Source organism: Sceloporus occidentalis, unplaced genomic scaffold, assembly GCF_023333645.1.
Source record: "Sceloporus occidentalis isolate IW3139 unplaced genomic scaffold, rSceOcc1.0.p SCAF_17, whole genome shotgun sequence".
NCBI lineage: Eukaryota > Metazoa > Chordata > Lepidosauria > Squamata > Phrynosomatidae > Sceloporus > Sceloporus occidentalis.
This window is the reverse complement of record NW_028316997.1, coordinates 8,171,637-8,193,684: the sequence shown is the minus strand read 5'-3', so window position 1 is coordinate 8,193,684 and position 22,048 is coordinate 8,171,637. Positions and strand designations below refer to the sequence as shown.

General features: G+C 41.4%; 1 protein-coding gene across 1 annotated transcript in view; it reads left to right on the top strand.

Moving 5' to 3' along the window:
* Positions 1–529: 529 nt before the first annotated feature.
* The window catches only part of LOC149302803 (ankyrin repeat, SAM and basic leucine zipper domain-containing protein 1-like), a 43,744-nt gene continuing 22,225 nt past the window's right edge, over positions 530–22,048 (top strand). The window contains exons 1-5 of the mRNA XM_089481990.1: positions 530–625; positions 4,310–4,391; positions 12,613–12,735; positions 13,671–13,782; positions 16,028–16,139. Coding sequence (XP_089338116.1) covers positions 530–625; positions 4,310–4,391; positions 12,613–12,735; positions 13,671–13,782; positions 16,028–16,139 — 525 coding nt within the window. The remainder of the gene's footprint in view (positions 626–4,309; positions 4,392–12,612; positions 12,736–13,670; positions 13,783–16,027; positions 16,140–22,048) is intronic.

Below are 22,048 nucleotides of genomic sequence, written 5' to 3'. Positions count from 1 at the left end.
GTGTTTCTTTCACTTATGTCATCAGAGGTCCAGCCAGCACAGCTTTGCGTTAAAGAATGAAGTTCACGAGCAGTTCGGAATGTGAAGTGACGGAGGTTTTATTGGTGTTGCTGCTTAGTTTATTGAATCATTGGTGTTCCGCCAGTTTGTATAACTCCATGCGGCGCGCGTATAGCCAAGCCTGCCTGCATGCCTTTTGTTTCCCGCCATCTTAATGCTTTTGGTGGTTTGTAAGATTCAGGGCAAGCAAGTTCGGTAAAAGAATTAGCTTAAGGCCAAACGCAGCTCTATAGGTGGTACGATAGTGTTTGTATTTTACCTCAGATAAAGGTGGCAACTGATTTCCAAAGATGAGTAAAAGCAATGGGGAGTGGGGACTGCAATCCAAATCGGGCCTGTTTTATATTTTTGGGCTACTCCTAAGGCAAAGCCATAATTTCCGCTCCCGGCGGAAGTTACGCACGGCGCATAGTGATAGCCGTTGTGGAGGCTGCGGAGACTCTCCGAGCGGTGGGTGAAAGGAAGCAAGATGGCGGCGCTTAGGTACCATGTGGTCCCCGGCGGTGGCGAAAGCAGTGACAGCGATGATGGATGGGACATGGGTGATTTTCGGGAAGCTAATCCGGTATGACTGGTGAACGTAATTCCGTAATTACGGCGCAGGATTGTGTTTGTTGGTACAGGCTAGAGATGGGGGTCGGTCGTTTATGGAATGAGTCTAGGATGTTAATCTGACTCATATCTTAATATATGTATGTGAACTTTTATGGGGGTTTTTTTTCGTTCGGGGCAATCATTTCTACAGATTTTTACTTTAAAAGGCAGCCCTGATTTCCTGTCTGGAAGTTCAACTTTGTCTTCTCGCACTGCCCTTACAAACGCTGTTCCAGTGGAACAGCACCTTCATAATTTAAAACCTAAAATGCAGGGAAATCCCAATCATCTTGCAGACAGGTATGGCCCCTTATGATGCATAGGGAATTAAGTGACTATTCTGCTAACTCTAAGGCCAGCTCTCAGTTTAGCGAATAAACCCCAGTATGTGTGCATGAACTTTATCTGGCCCAAAGAAAGACAATCTCAGCTCTTGAGGGAGGCGCAGTAGTTGGTAGAGCAGTTCCTCTGGGTCAGGGCTGCTTGATGGCCCCGCTCTACCGCTGTTTCCGGAACTTTGTGTTTCTTACACTAACCTTACCTTGCTGGGCCTTGTCTTATTCTAAACCAGCTGTCCACCTTTTTACTTCCATGGCTGCAGCCCACAGAGGACTGGACTCTCCACTGCTCTAAGCCCTGATAAGATGACATAAAAATAACGACCAGGACTATAATAATAATAATAAAACGCAATATATTTCCCAAACGCAAATAAACAACTCCTACCCCCATACCATTGTCAGCCTACCTGCATTGTGGGACACTTAGGGGCTTTAGTATTACAGCGGGAACTTACTGCTAAACAGCTCTTATTTGTTGCGGCAGTTTGCTTATAAAGATTTTATGTGAATTTCCTGTAAATAAGGGAACATTTGCAGCACAGATGTGAAAATTCCAAAACAGGAGTTTCCACCATTCATGGTTTCGTTTTTAAAGCGACAAGCTTTAGCAGGAACCTCTGGGGTTCTTTAGTGTAGACTCACAATTAAAGGGACACTAAAGCCAACATATGCATATGAAGAGTGCAGGCTTTTTAAAAGTTTGTGGTGTCCCCATTGCAAATAATATTGGGGTCTGTTCACTAAAAAGTGAGTTTATAGAAAAGTTTTCATTTCCAGGGAGTTTCCGTTATCAAGGGCAAAGCCCATTGAGCTCCTCCTTGCTGGAGGTCACCGGGGTTTATCAGGACAAAAGGGGGACACGGTTCCTTAATATTCTCCAATATTTGTAGTAAATAAACTCTTTTGTGTAATACACCAATGTTCTTGGCCTGCGGTCTGTTCACAATGCACAGAATGCTCAAAAAGACATCCGCGCTTCCGGCGCGTGGCGGGAAAGCTGGTAGTTTAGCTTTTAATGTAGTATTACAAAATCAAGCCTTGCACTCCTTGAACCTCTCCTGTCCCTCACACGTTTACTTGCTCTCAGACCGCATTGAACCTCTACTGTCCTTCACTTGTCTACCGGTAAATGATTTACTGTAAAACTCTATGGTGTCTTTAACTTCTCAGGTGCATTTAAGATTTACCAACTCCTGCCCGTGAATGATCAGATCAGTTATCGTTTCTGTTTAAGGAGGCTGTGGAAAGTATGCTTTATTAAAAGTGACGGTGTAATCTGTTTTGCAGGAAATTAAGTAGGCAGCAAGACTTGCTTTGTTTTCATGATCAGTTTGTTTTATTTAAATGCCTTATTTTAACAAAAAGGAAAACTAGTTCCAAAATCTTTTATAGATGACACCTAAACCGTGATGAAGAGGCATATTGTATTTTGTGTTGTTTAGGATAGCTATAATATTTAGCGTACGTTTAACCCCGCCAGTCCCCTATGGACTTACCGGTGAGTCCTGCCCTTCTTACACGGGAGACCAGGCTGTCATTTGACAGCCTGGACTCCCCCTGACAGCAGAAGCCAGCATCGCTGGCTTTCTGCGGTCCAATCTCATGTAACAGCTTACGGCACGAAAGCCGGAAAACTGTTACATTTTTAAGTGCTGATTGGGCATTCCCTTCCGGAACGTCACCCGGAAGGTCATCAGAGGATAGGATATCCCCTGCAGGGGATATCCTGTCCTCCGGTGAGGCACAGACACTGTCATCTCTATGCAAGTCTGTGGGTACATGCATTGAGATCACAGGGGGGATCACAGGAGATGGGGATCTCCCATGCTGAAACATAAAATGAAGGGGGAAAAAAAGATTAGTGATTTAAAAAAAAAAAATCACTAAAATAATACAATAAATAATAAAAAAAAATGCAATAAAGTGAGCTAGGTGATGTCATTGTGACATCACTGGCATTAATAACATGTTCAAGAGGTCCCTAAGAGGACCTCTAACCATTTTTTTAAACATATAAAAATACAAAAAATAAATATATAAAAAAGATAAGAAAAGAAAAAAACCTTACAGCCCATTGCCCTAACACAACATCTACCCAGTATACCCCTCCTGCCCCCGTTCACAACCCCCAAACCCGTTAAGCCATAAGCATAAAAATTCTACGAATAATGTATACGTTATAGTATGTTCCCTTTAAGTGCTGGGAAAGTATGGAAAATATATAAAATAGGTATTTCTGAAACCAGGACACCTGAATTGATAAACTTGGAGGGGATTTTCCATCACTTTCACTTGAAGGGGTTAAGGATTGACCTGTATTTACTTCCCCATTTGTGTGCGGCATAGAGAGCAATAAAGTACTCTGTGACCCAACCCTTACTCTCCGAAGGTTTCATCGAATACCTGTGTCCTGACCTCAACAGTACTCTAAAAAACGTTTCAAGTAACGTCACACTGGTCTTGATTGTTTTAAAACGTGTGTAACTAAGAGAACGATTTTGTTTCTACGTTGGTAGTGGGTGGCTTTGCGTTTTTTATCTGGGAATCTTTGATACATTGTATGCCAGAAGTGTCGGATTTGCAAATAAAAGTGATTTATGGTTCCACGTTGTGTTGTTTTAACCATAATTGTAGGCAGTTTAATAATCTCTTGCTACAGAACATTGTGGAATGATTTACCACTTATATATCCGGTCATTTTCTTTTTCCAAATGTGCGTATATTTAAAAGTTTCTCTTCTAAGATGGCTTGGTCTTTGGGGATGTTTAGTGCTCTCTATTTTAAATAAAATTCTTGATTTCTAGAAGGGATGCAATAAAATCCTGGCTTTTTTCTCAGCTGGTGTTTTAGCGCTACTGTACTTTACAATAGATGTCAATGTTGATCATAAGTATCATACGCTTAATACATTTATTACAATGGTCTGTGTGTGTATATGTATTGCAGAGCATGCAATCCTACCTAACATAATATTTGAAATACAAGCTTTCGAGAGTTATCCTCGCTTCATCAGGTCTGAAGCAATATATATATAATGTGTGTGTGTGTGTGTGTGTGTGTGTAAAGAAGCATAAATATTTTATATATTAACAAAAAGAAAAAGCAAGGTTTGATTCAACATTTTAGCCATAGAAAATGCCTCTTGAATATGTAGGAAACTGTATTTTATATTGAGAATAAATGAACAAAAATTTCAATGTGGAAATTAAGATGAAAAAGTAGTTTCTTGTAAGATTTTGTGCCTCAAAACAAAAAAAGATCAAAAGCTATATGTAAGTTACCACTTTGCTTATTTTTAGAAAAATGGCGATGAGCTTGTCGAAAGCAGAGAAGAGACGTTAAAGAAAGCTCTGACGGCTGGAAATGTGAAATTAGTAGAAGAACTGTTAGATTCAGGTGATGCATTTTTATTAAATACAGTTTATCTCTGTCTTTATGTACATTTTAGAGATTTTTTATCGATTATAAAATGAGGGTTTTTCCAGATCAAATGCTCCCTAAAATGCCCCTCGTTTTATAATCCGTTTCAGTGTGACAGCAGCAGTTACTACTTACCAGTCCCTCCCTGGAGTCACTGCCGATTGGCCCCGCCCCTTCCTTTCTCCCATTCCGTCCCTGCAGTCACTGGCGATTGGCCCCGCCCATTGGCATCCACATGGCTACTGAGTATAAAATTAATATTTAGGCTGCTAAAAGTTAGGAGAAGTGGGGGTTAATTTAGGGGAAGTTATGGTTAATGGGGTGTAGGGTTAATTTAGGGGCAGATATAGTTGATGGAGTGTTTAGGGTTAATTTAGGGGCAGTTATAGTTGATGGGGTTTTTAGGGGCAGTTATGGTTAATAGGATGTTTGGGGTTAATTTTGGGGCAGTTATGGTTAATGGGGTGTTTAGGGTTAATACAGGGGCAATTATGGTTAATGGGGTGTTTAGGGTTAATTTAGGGGCAGTTATGGTTAATGGGATGTTTGGGGTTAATTTAGGGTCAGTTTTTGTGGATGGGGTTAATTTAGGGGCAGTTTTAGTTGATGGGGTTTAGGGTTAATTTAGGGGCAGTTATGGTTGATGGGGTGTTTGGGGTTAATTTAGGGGCAGTTATGGTTGATGGGGTGTTTGGGGTTAATTTAGGGGCAGTTATGGTTAATGGGATGTTTATGGTTAATTTAGGGGCAGTTATGGTTAATGGGGTGCAGTTTTAGATATGGTTTGCCTTGACCTTTATTGTTTGACTGTTTTTGGGTTAAACACTATTAATGTCAAATATTTTCTTAAAAAATGATCGCCAAAATAAGACATTTGTTTTATGTGCATACACAAAATCCACAAGAGATGCTTCCCTTCCCCCTTCCTATCTACAGACGGCCAAAGACGGAGCGCTTGGGTCAGATAGGAGGTGATAATAGCGGTGGATTTTGGCTGTGTTTGTGGCGAGGAAGCGGGAAGCGTAATGATACACGTAACATACCCACGCGGTGCAAAACTCCGCTCCCGGAAGCACCGGGGTTCCCACCAGAAGCAGCCTCTGGCGGCAGGCCATCAAAGCCAATCCAGAGTGAGTAGGTTCTGAATGGCCCAATCACAATGTCAGGGCGCATAGTGCCTATTTGGCAAGAGACGGTTGTAACGGCATATATATAAACACGGTACATCTTAACGAAGACACAAAATTGCTAAGCCAAAACTGCTGACTTTCCACATTTCTGGTCATGGTGCAAGCTCATAGTCGTTTGAGTAATATGAAGATGATCACGCTGGGTAGAATATATGTCGTATCTTGGAGGTGGTTCCAAGCCATAGATAACACATTGATTTCACATGTAAGAGATTTATGTTATAGATTCCATACAATAATGTGACCTCGTACACACAGTACATTCAACACACACAAACACACACAGATACCGTTTGAGGGGCAACCATGAAAAGATGTCATTTTATTTATCCGTTATTTAAAGAGGAAGTCTCACGGGGGGGAAAAAAACATTTCAACAGGCGTCACGTACAGCGCCGGCACGGACAAAAAACCCAGTCTGATTTCAGTCCTTTATCTGCAGACCTGGATATTGTCAGATGTGATGTTTTGGGTGACGCTTCCGGCTCAAACACTGTACTGAGTCGAAATGTTAGAAAAAAAAACCCCCCCAATAGTTCAGACTTTCCACGTTTAGGGTCCTGGTGCGAGCTCATAGTCACTCGACTCCGATGATTGTGAAACCGAGTGATATGATGATGAACTCTCTTCAGGATCCGGCTGAGCAGGGTATATGTCCTCGTATCTTGGAGGTGGCTCCGAAGGTATACGCTCGTCAATGTATTCTACAGTCGGCCCCCACAGCCGTGGACCGTTGTAGTCATTTTCCCCGTCTCTTCCGCCGGAATCATGGTCGCCCCGTTCAAAAAGGACGCTGTCGTAGGAAGGAGGGTCCCTGCTCATTGGCCAATCATGTCCTCCTGCAAAGTGTGGAGGTTGGGCTGATGGGAACGTGAAGACTTCGTCACCCAAAGTTAGAGGAATCGGCTGATATCTGGAGGCTTCTGGGTCCTCCTCAGAGTCGCCATCCCGACGGCTTTTGCTCACACAGATAGCCAGGCAGTAACACAAGCCAATTACTACGAGTGCGATTATCTGCACTAAGCGAGTTTTACAGGCTTTAGGGGGTTTGTCTGTGTTGGGTACTGGCTTGCAGGCTGGTACCACAAGTCCTGGGATACTAACTATTACCCCGCAAGCCAGCAACAGGATCCCGAGTATTAGGAATTGCGCAAACTGCCGGCTTTTCCCGCAGAGGAAGCTTCTATCTGGATCCGTCGGGTCTCCTTCTAATTCCCTCCTTCTTCTACCTCGTTTGGCAGTAAACTCTGCCATCGTTAAACATGCCAGCCCTAACCCAGCAAGTACCGGGCCCGTCACCTTGTAGGTGTTACAGCTGTCGGACTGGCATGACGCGAACCCATAGACAGAAAGTACAGCTCCGCCGCATAAGAGTGCCAAGCCAAATACAAACAGCGTGAATGTTATTTTGCTGCCTGTGCGAGGGCTAGGAGTGCCGAAGCAAGTGCGCTCCATGATGGCTGAAATGTGTACCTGTCGGGTGTCAGTCAAAGATGGTCAGGTGCAGAGATTCGCCCCTATGTGCCGGGTATTGCGTGCACACAAATGAAGGTCTTTTAATCTCTGCCTATTTTGTCTTTTTAAAGTCAATTGAATGCTCAATTTCACTCCCTGTAGTGGACAGGTAAATATTATGCTCAGTACTACTACTGCTCACAATCTGAAACAACCAGAGTCTCTGGCTGCGCTTTTACAGAACATCACAGCATTGTGATGTCACAGCACTATGACATCACAGCCAGGGCAGGCTGTACCACAGTGCAAAGGCCATAGGGGTGTTCTGCCCTGGTTCAAAATATCCTCAGGGCCAATACACAGCTGCCTCTCACAAATGACAGTTTTTATTCCACAACCCCCCCTCCTCTCCTTACACAAAGTGGTTTGTTCCAAAGAGACTTTCTGTTAAGTTAGGGCGTCTTTTCCTCTGTGCTTTGTCCTTTGGATGTATGGCTATGTCTGTTTTTCTTTTAATAAACGATGAATTGAGAAAAAAAAAAAGTTAGGGCGTCTTTTGACATTGCACATGCTTCACAGAAATACTTGTAGCTCATTAATAGATGACAATGTTGAGGATACTTGGACAGGAGAAGAAACCCTGTTTACACTTAATAAAAGACACTTAACCCCTTAAGGACCAGACTGTTTTTTTAAAATGTGTTGTACCTTTCATGACCGAGGATGTTTTGACACTTTGGAGGTGCTCGTGTTTAGCTGGGATTTTCTCCTCTCCCACTTAGTGAACCCAGAAGAAGATTTTTTTTATCTAAATATGACTAAAACTTGAAAAAGCACTTTTTCTGAATTTTATTTGAAAAATATTTTACTCATCGATAAAAGCTAATACATTCTATTTGTTTTTGTTTTTTTGCAAGTTATATGGCAAGTACAAGTAGCATATTGCTATGTAGGGCTGCAACAACTAATTGATGATAATCGATAATGAAAATCGTTGCCAACGAACTTCGTTATCGATTAGTTGAATCGATTTTTACCTAAAATACCCCTCGTTTTATAATCCGTTTAAGTGTGAATCACAGAAGCAGGTACTACTTACCGGTCCCTCCCTGCAATCACTGCCGATTGGCCCCGTCCGTTGGCATCCACACGGCTACTGTGAGTATAAAATTAATATTTGGGCTGCTGAAAGTTAGGGGAAGTGGGGGTTAATTTAGGGGCAGTTACGGTTACGGGGTGTTTAGGGTTAATATGGGGGCAGTTATGGTTGGGGTGTTTAGGGTTAATTTAGGGGCAGTTATGGTTAATGGGGTGTTTAGGGTTAATATGGGGGCAGTTATGGTTGATGGGGGTGTTTAGGGTTAATTTGGGGGCAGTTATGGTTGATGGGATGTTTAGGGTTAATTTAATTAGGTTAACTTAAGGTGCAGTTAGAGGCAAAGGGGGGGCAAACTAAGGGGAATCTAAATCCTGGCGGCAGTGAAAATTTATCCTGTATTTATTTATAAAAGTATTGTGTCAGTGTGCTGTGATTGGATATCTGGGGAGGACGGAGTGGCATTTCAGGGGTATAAGGCATATGTGGGGAGGGCACAGTGGCATATCAGGGGGTATAAGGCATATATGGTATATAAGGCATATGTGGGGAGGACGGAGTGGCATATCTGCGGGTATGTGGCATATCGGGGGGTATAAGGCATATAGGGTATATAAGGCATATGTGGGGAGGGCAGAGTGGCATATCTGGGGGTATGTGGCATATGTCGGAGGCAGTGTGGCAAGCCTGGCCTCAAATGTGCATAACTGGGGGGGCAGGTTGGGAAATAAAAACAAGAAATGCATTTTTATCAAAGTTCTTTTATACTGGCGTTTGTTTTTAACATCCTGTTTGTTTATTAAATTATTTGAAATAAATGAAAAATGTACATTTAATTTTTTTATCAGATTAATCGATTAATTGAAAAAAGAATCGGCCAACTAATCCAGGGCTTGATAAATTTGTTGTGAATCTAGGCGCCAGCTAAAAAAGTTAGAAACCAGGATTTTTACTAAACTCACAGCATTTTTTTATATGTGGGGACAAATGTTAACCCCTGCAATACCACGAATGTGTTATACACAATTGTTGAATTAAAGGGGTTAACGCTGCACTATCGCTCTCATGGAGCGATCAGGCAGCAGGGGGGGTGTTGGGGCTGGTCTCCACACTTATGTGGAGACCAAAGAACCCTCTCCCCCTGTCCTCGAAGCTGCCTCTGGCAGCTGGGACGCAATGGCTGGTCTATAGACCAGCCATTGCAGGGGGGAGTCTCTCTGATGACTGCTGTAGGCTTCAATGCAGACCACCAGCAGCAGAGCCCCGTGCAAAACGGGAATTAACCCCTAAAATGCCGTGATCGCGGCATTGAAGGGGTTAACGCTTCCCTGTGGCTCTCATGGAGCGATCAAGCAGAAGTGAGGACCCAATCAACACTCAACCCCCTTTCCTGAAGCTGCCTGTGGCAGCTGAAAACGCTATTGCAGGTTTTCCTGCAGTCGCGGTTTCAGCCTACAGGATCACTCCGTGGGAGTGATCTCAGGCTCGGGGGCAGGCTCTGAGTGGCTGTGCTGTCTGCCCAGACAGCAGCAGCAGCGCCCCCGCGTGGTGACGCAGGGGCATTTTTTTGTGGATGTAAGAGGCTGACAAACTCCTAGGCGCCAGGACAAAATTCTGAGTCGCCATGGCGACCTGGCGCCTGGGATTTGTCGAGCCCTGAACTAATCGATCATGAAAATAATCGTTGGCTGCAGCCCTAACTTTCAGTGTGACGTAAAATGTACAAAGTGGAAAAATTACTTTATTCAATTTTGCTTGTTACCCTACAGTTTGAAAGAAATGTTCCTCGACCTTTAATAATAGTATCAGTCATGTTTCTGATTGGCTTTAGTCACAACTTCCACTGCAAGATATTTGCTAGTAACTGCAGTCTGTTTTTATTAAAATACATTTTTTGTAAATAGAATGGAACCCTCTCTCCCAATCTTCATCTGGGGAAAAACTTTAAGCATTTTCACTGCATGGTACTTAAGTATTAGGGACTGTCCCTGTTGCTGAGATTTTTTTATCCAGGATCAGGATACTGTCTCATCTCAATTGATGTTGGTTCCATTTAAACCCCTTCAAGGTGTCTCCCTCGGTCTCCTCACCTTAAAGACAATATTCTTGGTTGTCATTACTTCTGCTTGTTGAGTTGAGTTTCAAGCTCTTTCCATGTCCCAGTGATTCCTGAGGCTTCATAAAGACCAGTGCTTCCTTTTGTTTATCTCCAGAATTTACAGCTAGGTCTGGAAACATTTGGACACTGACAGAGGTTTTGTTATTTCGGCTGTTTACCAAAATAAATTCAGGCTACAGTTAAATAATGAATATGGGCTAAAAGTGGAGTGCCTCAGCTTTAATTTGTGGGAATTCACATCCAAATTGGAGTAAGGGTTTAGGAATTAGACCTCTTTAATATGTACCCCCTCTTTTTCCAGGGACCAAAAGTAATTGGGACAATTGACTCAAAAGCTGTTTGGACATGTGTGGGCTATTTCTTTATTTCTTTCATCCATTAGTCAGGTAAAAGGTCTGGATTTGATTTGAGGTGTGACATTTGCTTTTGGAAGCTGTTGTTGTGAACCCACAACATGCGGTCAAAGGAACTCTCAATGCAAGTGAAACAGGCCATCCTTAGACTGCAAAAAAAAGAACGAAAAGAAAAACAATCCATCAGAGCATCAACATTAAAAGTGGCCAAATCAACAGTTTTGTACATTTATGAGAAAGTCACCGTTGAGCTCTGCAACACAAAACACCCTGGACATCCACAGAAGAACACAGTGGTGGATGATCGTAGGATTTTTTCCATGGTTAAGAAAAACCCTTTCACAAGATCCAGCCGAGTGAAAAACACTCTCCAGGAGGTAGGCATATCATTGTCCCAGTCTACCATAAGAAGGAAATACAGAGGCTTCACCAAAAAGGTGCAAACCATTCGTAACCCTCAAGAATAGGAAGGCAAGATTAGACTTTGCAAAAAAAAAAAAATTCTAAAAAAGCCAGCCCAGTTCTGGAACAGCATTTTTAGGAAAGATGAAACTATGATTAACCTATACCAGAATGACGGGAAGGAAAAAGTAAGAAGGCAGTGGAAGCATGTGATGGCATGGGCACGCACGGCTTCCAGTGCCACTGGGTCAGTGACAAAAGCAGCCGGATGAATCTTGAAGTGTATAGGGATATATTGTCTGCTCAGTGAAATATTCTGCAAGAGTCAGTCACCTGATCTAAACGAGATTAAGCATGCATTTCTCTTGCTGAAGAAAAAACAAAAGGCAGAACAAACCCCGCGTTTGGTAATACCCATGCGTTCCAGACTTCAAGCGGTCATTAAAAATTAACATTTTATTCATGATTGTGTTGATTTGTATAATTATGTTTGAGTGCCTGAAATAAGTGTACGGTGTATGAAAATGGTTGCAATTCCTAAACGCTTAATACGTTATTCTTGTTCAACCCCTTGAATTAAAGCTGAAAATCTGCAAAACGATTGCATTGCGATTAATTTCAATCTTCTTGCGGTGGAGTACAGAGCCAATGAAAATGTTGTGTCCAAATATTTCTGGACATAACCGTAGACCGAAGGTGATTTCTTTCTCCTCTAAATCAAGTAATATATTTACCCACCATCTACCCTCTGCCATCGAACAGGATAGAAGAGCTCCATTTATTTAAAGAGGTCTAGTTCTTGGAGAACATCCTCTTATCTGTCCATTTCCTTTTCGGGTGCCAGAAGAGGCCTACAAGATTCCAACGTTGCCATCAATCGTTGGATTGTTACGCAAGCTTCTCTTATAGCGGTATCAGCTGCTCTGAAGGCTTAGTCTACATGTTCTGCCTAGCATAACATGTACGGCTTCAGTCTGGAAGAGTCTGGACCTTTAAGAAACACTACGTCTTGTCAGCTGTGTCCTCTGAGGACTCTAGCTTGGACGCTGAGCTCTTCAGACTGTTTCTCACTTTCCCTACGTCTTTTGTTTATCTCCCAATGTACTACTAATGGGGGGCAGCAAGAGAAACCGGAGAATTCCTTACCTCAGAATTTCATTTCTTTGCTTATCATCCAGCAGTGTACCTATTTCCACTCTGTTTGTTTTTTGGGGGGTTTTATTTTACTGAGAAGGTAAGAGGGAGTATGGGGTATTTAAATGTTTCTGCCCTATGAAGAATCTCCCAATTTGCTACCAGATAATAAGTAATTAAAAGAAATCCCCATGTAATGAAATTTTCTCCAAAGGCATACTGATCTAAGTGAGTGCAATTGTTGTACCCTGTAAGACCCGAAAAATTCATTGTGCCTATTACGCACAACTATAAAGGGCAAGTACGCATGGAACATGTTGTTTTGGGTTTTTTTTGTTTGTTTTTGTTTTATAGATCAAATCTGAAGGGTACATATTTACTGTTTTTTTTTTTTTGTCTCGTACACAATGATTTTGCTTGCACGTGAGACCTAATTTTTTCTTTACAGGGTTGAGTGTTGAATGTTGCTTTCGGTTTGGCTGGACTCCATTAATGTTCGCTGCCAGCGTTGCCAATTTGGAAATGGTGCGTGTTCTTCTCGATAAAGGTGCAAATGCAAGTTTTGAAAGAGGTAAGGTATCTTGCATTCTGTTTAGGTTTACTTTCCAGTGAGTGAGTGGATGCCAAGGTTTAACTCGTCGGCGCCTCCATGTGGTGTAAGACTGCAAGGTGTGTCATGATAACTGTTGATTATATTTTGGAGGGGCACTGATGAGAGAAATTCCACTCGTAATGGGAACACTATATAAAGAGACGAGGTTCAGTGGATACAAATTCTCCAGTCTGGAAGCATTTTGGTTAGGAGGATAGAGTAGATGAGCAGCAGTTACTGGAATAAATTGAGATTAAGGTCATCACTGATGGGGTACACCAGCCACCTGCAATAGGTATTTTCTTACCTTTTTAGTATTGCAAAATGTTTCTAGTAGGATGGTTTAGATGCTTTTTGTGAGGACACAAAGGAGTACAAAAGGGTGGGCAGCCCCAGGGAGTAATTATTGACTTGTAAAGCTCTGCCATATTCTGCAGCCCTGTGCAGCGGCAAAACAAGGCATCACATAATAATTTAGACATAACAGAAACAAAGGTTTAGAAGGAATAAGTCAAAACTTTAAGCTGACTTGGTCAATCTGCAAAATCTTTAAAGGAGCATTCCAGCCATAATATGCACTATAATTATATTTTAGATGCATGCTCCCTTTTTAAGCTTTAATTGGGTTTTTATTGCAAATACATAGGGAGGATTCTGCAGGATCCCCACGTGTGGATTCGCCCCTTTCTCTAGCTATTTTGCACGTAGGACTGCATGGAATACACTCCTGGCTCCGACTACTGCAGGAGGAGCACATCTGCAAAATGAGTGTGCTAGCGGCTACAACATAATGTCACACAGGAACACTTATTCACACCTATGTCCTTATGGAATGATGGACACATTGGCCATGAATGCTATAAAAAAATAAAATAAAAAACTATTTACATCCATTATTTTTTTTCCAACTTCAGATAAGTTTACAGTCCTGATGTCGGCATGTGCTGCGCATGCTCCAGAGGAAAGAATAATGAAGTGTGTGGAATTGCTTTTGTCAAGAAATGCCGACCCAAACGTTGCATGCAGGTATAAGTGTCGATGAATTGTATATATTTAAAGGAACTGTATATTCCACACAGGGGGAAATATCCATCTATGATTTCCTTTACTCTGTCAGTCCTAATGGTTTGACTAGTAGAGATTATACGTTTGTTTTTTTGTGTAACGCAGAATCGGATGTGTTTGAAGTACTTGCTCAGCGTGTTACTTTTTATTAACGCAAACATTACTTGAATATACGTGGTTTTAACGCTTCGAGTGCCACGCCGCATGGGACTAAATGAATGTCCAGCCCCTCAGTCAATATACTGCTCTCAATACCTTTTCACAGGGAAGTCCTGTCATGCAGAAAATAAATAACCTGAATGGCCTCATACCTCCAGTCATACAAATGGATACAAGACTAGTCTATCTCAAAACCAGGCGGCGCCAAGAGGGATAACATAAAAAAAAAAAACAAGCGGTGGTCTCAACACGTCTAATGTTGTTGTTGCTGCCTTGCGTTCGGTGGAGTACATTTCTAATCATTCTTAACCAGTCAGAAGACCGAGTTGGTTTTATGGTAGGTGTATTCTACAGCAATGAGCGCCCACCAATTCTTGTCTGTACAACAGCCAGTGTGAGGTGGGGGGGTCATTGATAAATAAATTATAGCATAGTGTATCTCCACAAAAAAGGGGTTACGTGAATTTTTAAAATAAAAGATGCAAAAAGGTGACCACGCGGTAGCTTTATGTCTAAGTACTAAAATATTTGATTTAATGAGTACTTTAAAGTGATAGCCTATTTAAATGGACAGTAGAGTGTAGTGGCCATAGTGCAGCGCAGTATGATGCTACTATATAAAAATAGAAATAAGCCATCCTCCTGCATGTGCTCTAAAAATAAAGCTAAAACTAGGCATTTTTGATGGTGTTTACACCGTTCTAACACGTGAAAGCATCAAGTGGTAATAATTCTTGCTGCAGATGGCGCACCTGTACAGAGGTGAAATCATACTGTCTTCTATGGGTAGTTTCCTACGCTTCTTTCAAAAAGCAGTATTTTCATACGCTTTGCAATTCATTTGTGATTTCCTTCCGACAAACGCCTCCAGTGTGACATTGAACAAAGAGTTTATTATATACCAGTAAATAAACCGGAATCCTGTTTGGTTATTTTGTTTTCTGGTTTTACAAATGGCGTAGTAAAGAATGAGTTCACATCTGTGCATGGATATTGTGTCCAGCTGTGTTTGGTGCACAGTGAGCAGTGTGAATAAGCCCGCATGATGAATACGGAGCATTAGTTCTGTAGAGGCGAAGCCTGCCACATATTTAGAACCTGACCTATGATCCATTAGTTTTGGGAAGAGTTTGTCGCTTTTACCGTTTTCGCCTGTTTTACTGATTTATTAAAGCCATTTTGGTTGTTCAGTGGTTACCTGGCATCTGCTGCCTCTTCGCTGTTTCACAGGATTAACCGGTCAGAGAAGAACTGCTTGATGTAATCAGACAGCACAATCTATCAGTGGCTTGCAGCTTTGCCCATGCCCAGGGATCAACGTTAAACCCGCCACCGTTCTCTGTGACCTTCGCATAGACACGTTGGTTGTCTGCAACCGGTAGCTTAATAGTTAACGCAAAAAGACATTGTTGCTCCTGAAGTCTTAACATTTAATGTTTTTGTGTCTTGCAATTTATTTCCTCACGTTATGTCATTGGAGAAAAGCAATTCTATTGTCTGCCAGAATTGATTAAAACAGATCTGTCGCTCTTCCCAATTAGTACATTTTTACCAAACATATCTAGATAACGGTGCGGTGTTTACAGTCAGGAAAGGGAGACAACTTACAAAAAGGAAATTGATTAGACCTCCTAGTTGCATCGGTATGAGCTACAGGTCTCAGCATCCCAGAGGTAAATTTCTAAACTAAACATCTCGAAGACCCTTATCAAAGTACAAGCAAAGACTATAGATGGTTCCGGTAACTGACTTTAGTTTGTTAAAAGCTGTTAGCATCCCCTTCAGCCCTCTACCAATTAGTAATACCCAAACTCCCTATTTTACAAAATCATATTATTCACAGTGCTATGGCCACTAACACATGAATGATGGACAAATTATTTTATTGAATAAAAATAAGTTTATTAGTAAATCGAAGACACCCCCTCTTCAGGTGCGTACTGCAGTTCATTAACGCTAAGCCAGTGTGTATAGAAGCGACCCAATGAATGAGCAGCTGAGTAGTTAAAATACAATCCAACTTTCTGCACTTGTTTTTCTCTTTAAGGAAACGAATGACCCCGCTAATGTTTGCTGCCAGAGAAGGCCACTCTCAGGTGGTTGCCCTCCTTGTTGCTCGTGGAGCTGACATCAATGCTCAAGATGAGAATGGCTATACAGTAAGGCAATACAGCTGTTACGTTCCTTTTACTAACGTTCAGTCATTGATTACCACCATGCTTAATGTTCTTATGACTTGATTTGGCAAGTTATTAAAATAAATCATTGTTTTTATTTTAATTAAAGGGGCAGTCCCATGGGAAAAAAGTACATTTGTTTTCTTTGTAGATTACCAATGTAGGCAGTCATGTGACGAATGAGCTGTGAAAAGTCACCCAAATACCACACTTAACTGATTCTTTATGGCAATGGTAATAAAGTCCTGCTCATCCAATGAGGCCCTTTCCTTAATAGACTTTCATTATTCAGCGTGTTAGCATCTGGGTGATTAACCCCTTCGTGACAAAGGCTGATTTTACTTTTTGTACCCTTTGTGACAATGGCCGTTTTAACATTTCTGCGCTGCTCGTGTTTAGCTGTAATTTTCTTCTTTCCCGTTTACTGAACCCACACACATTAGATATTGTTTTTTTCAGGACAAGAAGGGCTTTCTTTAGATGACATTGTTTTGATTGTATCATATTATTTACTATTAAAAAAGTATAAAATATGGTGAAAAATTTAGAAAAAAATGACTGTTTCTAACTTTTAGTTGAAAAATCTTTTACTCATCTATAAAAGGTAATAAAAAAACCTGCTAAATAGATTCTACTATTTGTCCTGAGTTTAGAAATACCCAATGTTTTTATGTTTTTTTGCTTTTTTCTGCACGTTATGGAGCAATAAGTACAGGTAGCGTTTTGCTATTTCAAAGCCATTTTTTCCAAATCTGGTAATTCTTCCCCCCATGTGCCATTTCGGGTATCTTTGAAGCCGGCCAATGCAATTTACCCCATCAAGTCATATATTTTTGGAAACTAGACAGCCCAGGGTATTCCAAATGCTGGTATTTTAACCCTTTCCAAGCACTTATTCTACCATCAGCCTTTGTCAAACTTTATGGTAGTAATTTTTTTGCATTTGTTTTTTCACACACATTTTACTTTAGGTATAAATAAACAGGTTCTGGTATATGTCACTATCAAAAAACACCCCAATATGTGTTTAGCAACATCTCCTGAGTACAGCGATACCTCACATGAATGATTTTGCCTGGCTGTTTGGGGGCAAAAGGGCCACATTTGGGGCATGTACATTTTTCAATGTTGAACTTTGGCATTTGGGGATCCACTGCCCATGCCCTATTTGGTACATCTTTGAGCCGGGCCATTTCAGTGTGCCCAATAAAGCTATATATTTTTGAAAACTAGACACCCCAGGGTATTTTAAATGCTGGTATTTTAACTCTTTGCATGCACACATTTTACCACCAGCATTTTTTTAAAGTTTGCAGTAGTATTTTTGTGTGTGTATTTTTCCCACACACACCTACTTTATGTATGAATTTACAGCTCCTGGTATATGCCGCTGTCACACGACACCCCAATATGTGTTCAGCAACATCTCCTGAGTACAGTGATACCCCACATGCATGGGTTTGTCATTTTTGGGGGGAACTAAAAGGCCACATTTGGTACGTGTGCATTTTTCTAATTGGAAATTAGATGTGTGGCCATCCTTCCCGCCGTGTTAATTGGGACCTTGTTGAACCCGGCCAATTCAATTTACCCCATCAAATCATACATTTTTTAAAAGTAGACACCCCATGGGCATTTAATATGCCAGTATTTTAACTCTTTCCATGCGAGAATTGTTTTAAGCTAATATGCTAATTTTAGGACTTGCTCACAAAAATATATTTTTTATATATATATATTTTTTTTTTTATTTTTTTTAAATTTTTTTTCAACTTGAAGGTTCCCCTGATAGTGACATCAGTGGGAAATTATTTTTACATTTTACTGGTTTTTTACTATTTTTTTTCTAATTATTATTAATTTTATTTTATTTTTAATTTTTTTTCTAATCACACTGTGATTAGAAAGCTGAGCTCCATTGACTTGCATGGTTGAATGCAGTACCTATATTCAACCTGCAAGTGGAGCCAGAGTTCTCTAGAGGGTCTGGAGACCGTCTAGCGAACTTTTTAGACTTTATTGTTTTTCTGTATTGAATTTTCCCGGACCGCCGCCATCTTGCAGATGGCGAAGATCACCGGCAGCTGCGGCTGTGACCGCTCTCCGGAGCGGTCACAGTCCATCCCCAGGTAAGTGTTTGGTGTCGCTGGATGCCTCCTGATCGAGGCATTCCAGCGACACCATTTAAGTTTAGGAGGCGATCGTTGATCGCCTCCTAAACGCTTTTAAAACGGGCGTCCGCCGCCATACAAAGTATGGCGGATGTTGACGCCCCGGGGAGGGGCCAGAGATGGCCCCTTTGTGCCGATAATGGCGTTGCTGAATGCCTCGAGGTCGAGGCATTACAGCAACGCCGTTTCGGTGCAGAAAGCGAAAATAGATCGCTTTCTGCACCCGTTTAATGACGTGCCGGTCCTGGCACGTCATTTGTCGTTATCGACATGAATTTCCGTGACGTGCCCGGACCGGCAATTGTCATCAAGGGGTTAAGACTGAATCATTCTGTTGTGTTTATAAAAAAAACAAACTCTCAAATCTCTTCCTTTGGAGAATTAGAATCAAAATTGTGTTCAAGGCCAGTCTGATGATCTTCAAATGTAACTTCTGATTTCGCACTTTTTCTTATTGTACGCTAATCTGTTACCTCAAGTATATTGGTAAGGAACCTTGCATCGTAGAGAGAGTGTTGAGGTAAACGCTCAGTGTGAAGGCTTTAGTAACATTCCATCGGTTTTTATGGAGATTGCTTTACAATTAGGATTTTTTTCACGGCAAAGAGGAAAATCTCAGATACTGTATAGCAAATGTGTTTATATATAGTTACTTGTGTAAGCAATATGAAAAGCATGGCCCATTCTCTTACACCTCATATCCCTTTGTTTTTATATGCATTAGCACTTGAATTTACAAGTGGCCTTTCTTCTGGTTTCATAAGTGCCCTTGACCAAATATACACAGAAGCATTGCATCTCAGAGTATTTGTTAGGTCGGCCTGGGAAATGATGCTAGTGACACAATTGTATAAGATAGACGGCGCACCTTAACATAATATGCTTATCGCAAATGACAAATCGTACATTTTTGTGCTGTGTGTTTCTCAAACTACTTCCGGCGTACGTGAAACCGCAGCACTCGTCAAGATAAATTGAAATCGTTTATCAGGTTTGGGATTCCTACTAGTTAAGGGTTTACCTGTGTTCCTTGCAACCGTTGTGAGCTTCCCCGGTGAAGATTGCCTGTTATGATAAATTACCATTAGGATAAGAGAATATGTATATATTTTTCACAAAGAAATTTTGTTTAGCTCAGTGTTTGCACAAAATACAGCAAAGAAAATAAGAAGTCTATAATGTGTTTATAAAACTATGACTTAATTACTCAACGGATGATAGTATGAGGTGCTGGCCTAGATAAAAAGCAAGACCCCCTCCCTAGTATCTGTCCTAATATGATTATCCAACCATTCTTGTTAATACAAATTATTAATGCCCCCCTGTTGACTTGGGCTATTTATACTTGATTATGTGATTATTGATCGGTGATCTAAAACCTTCCTGAAAACATCACGAAAAAAAGTTAACATCCCCATCCCTTTCTACCAGCAACAGAAACTCCCCAGTATTTTCCTGTCTTGGTTAGTGACCGGTCACAGTTTTCTCTTTCAGCTGCTTACCTGGATTGTTCGGCTCGGAGGTCTGCATAGGCGCCTCCCAGTTGGACAGGCACCCGGAGTTCCTTCGGTGGACCCTGCCAAAGACATCCGCTATGGTGTTTTGCGGCGTTCAGGAGCACGTGTAATCATGAACTGAAGACTCGTAGTGCGCCGTGATGATGCTGGTGGCCCAGTTTTGGCACGAAATTCAAATCTTAAAGTCAAATAATGTTTGAGTGAATTGAGTGCTCTCTGCCATTGTGTTTTGGTACAGCTCCTCAAGCTAACAGATATCCTGTTTTATATTATTATGTTCTGGGCTAGGTCTAGTGTATTTTATTAAGGTTTTTTTTTATTATCTTAAGCGGTCAGCCTGTAATGATCCTTCCCGGAACCTGTTCCTACTCAAAGCATTTTATTTTTTTTCCTCCTGTTATCAGCCCTTGCCTAATGGCTATAAGAGAAAATCCTGTGCATTTTCAGTTGAGTTCATCCCAGTCTTCCTCCAACAATGTTTTAGAAGATTTAAGAGCAAAACAGCCAATAAAAATAAGTTTTGATGGTTGGCTGCAGGTAGGAGGAAGATTTTGGGTTTTTTCTATCACCAGTGGTTCCTGTCTACAGTGGGTTCCTCAGATTAGTTCAGAAGGTTACAGATAAATTCCACCACCCTCCTCCTCCAGTTCTTCTTGTGTCAGAAAAGGGGTTCATCTGCTTACCAAGCCGCCCTTGTGTTAGAAGTCAGAATCTATTAGATAAGTAGGCTATAGAACCAGTTCCTTAAAAAAAACAAAACAGGAACAGGCACTTATTTCAGGATCAAAAACCAAATATGACTTTTCAGCCTATTGTGGATCTATTCGAGGTTATCAAGTTGGTGAAAACACTTCAGAATGGAGTCCCTTATGCCCCGAGGCTCATCTTTTTTAAACCAAAGAGATTTCATGGGGTCACTGGATTGAAAGGATGCCTATTTCCACATCCTTTTTCTGGAAGGATTTTAGGATTCACAAATCTGAAAGGATCTTCCAATCTCCATTTTCATTTTTGGGCTCTCCCATTAAGCCTCTGTTGGGCTCCAAGAATTTCAGAAGTCAGTGTTTTGACGGTCCTACTTCAGTCCCAAGGTCACTATGCTATACCTTGACGTAAAGGATTCTTCCAGCTGGCTACTCAGTCTCCATATGTCACAGGTTATCACTTGGAGGCTTGCGGTTTGATTTTGAATCTTGAAAAGTCATCTCTCATTACATCTCAAGAATCTGATTCTTAGGTATGTGGGAAGAATCCATAAATATGAAGTTCTCTTCGCTCTTCTTCCCAGCAACAAAAGTGTTCTCAGAAAATCAATCAGGAGCCTCATTCTTTATTCCCATCGCTCTATTTGAAAAGCCATGAGGGTGTTGGGCATGATGGTGTCTGCCATTCCAGGGGTCACTTGGGATGCCTAAGGCCTCTGAGTTTTATCCTAAAATCCTTGGACAGGTGGCTTCACGTTCTGGAGACGTTTTTTCCCGTACTCCGATGTTGGTGGCTAGTGTTTATACACCTCCAATAGGGTATACCTTTCAGTCAGGGCCTATGGTGCCATGTTACAACAAACTCCTCCAAGTCTCCTGGCTTTATAAGCAGTTCACATTGCAGGCCTTCACATTATCCTAGGAAGCAGATTAGAGCCTGGGAACTCAACAACAAACTTTTTTGCAGAAATCAACAAAATTATTGGTACACCAGAAATAGTGGATACGAAGGGGAATTCAAAACTTCCCAGATTCATTTTTGTAGCTGCACCAGGGATAGTGGATGTCCTGTCAGTTGAATGGAACTACAACCTTGCTTATATTTTCCCCTGTGATTCCACTGATTCCTCAAAAGATTCTGCAGAAACAATTAAGGATTATTGTAATACTGCTGCTCTGGCCCCTGTGGACCTGGTTCACCTATCTCATCTTTCTGTCTCAAGGGCATACTAGAACAGGTGGAAGTTCCCCTCAGAGTAATAGGTCGTTGGCAGCTGATAGCATTGCTGTTAAATTGAGCATCTTAAGTCACAGGCTAGTATAATATAGTATAATAGGTTGAAAAAAGACTTCAGTCCATCAAGTTCCACCTTTCACACATACCTAGTTCTAAAGTTAATCCAAAAGAAGACCCTACTTGGGGAAATTACCAATTATGCCACAACAGGGAAAAAATTCTTCTTGATTCCATAGCGGCAATCAGATTACTCCCTGGATCA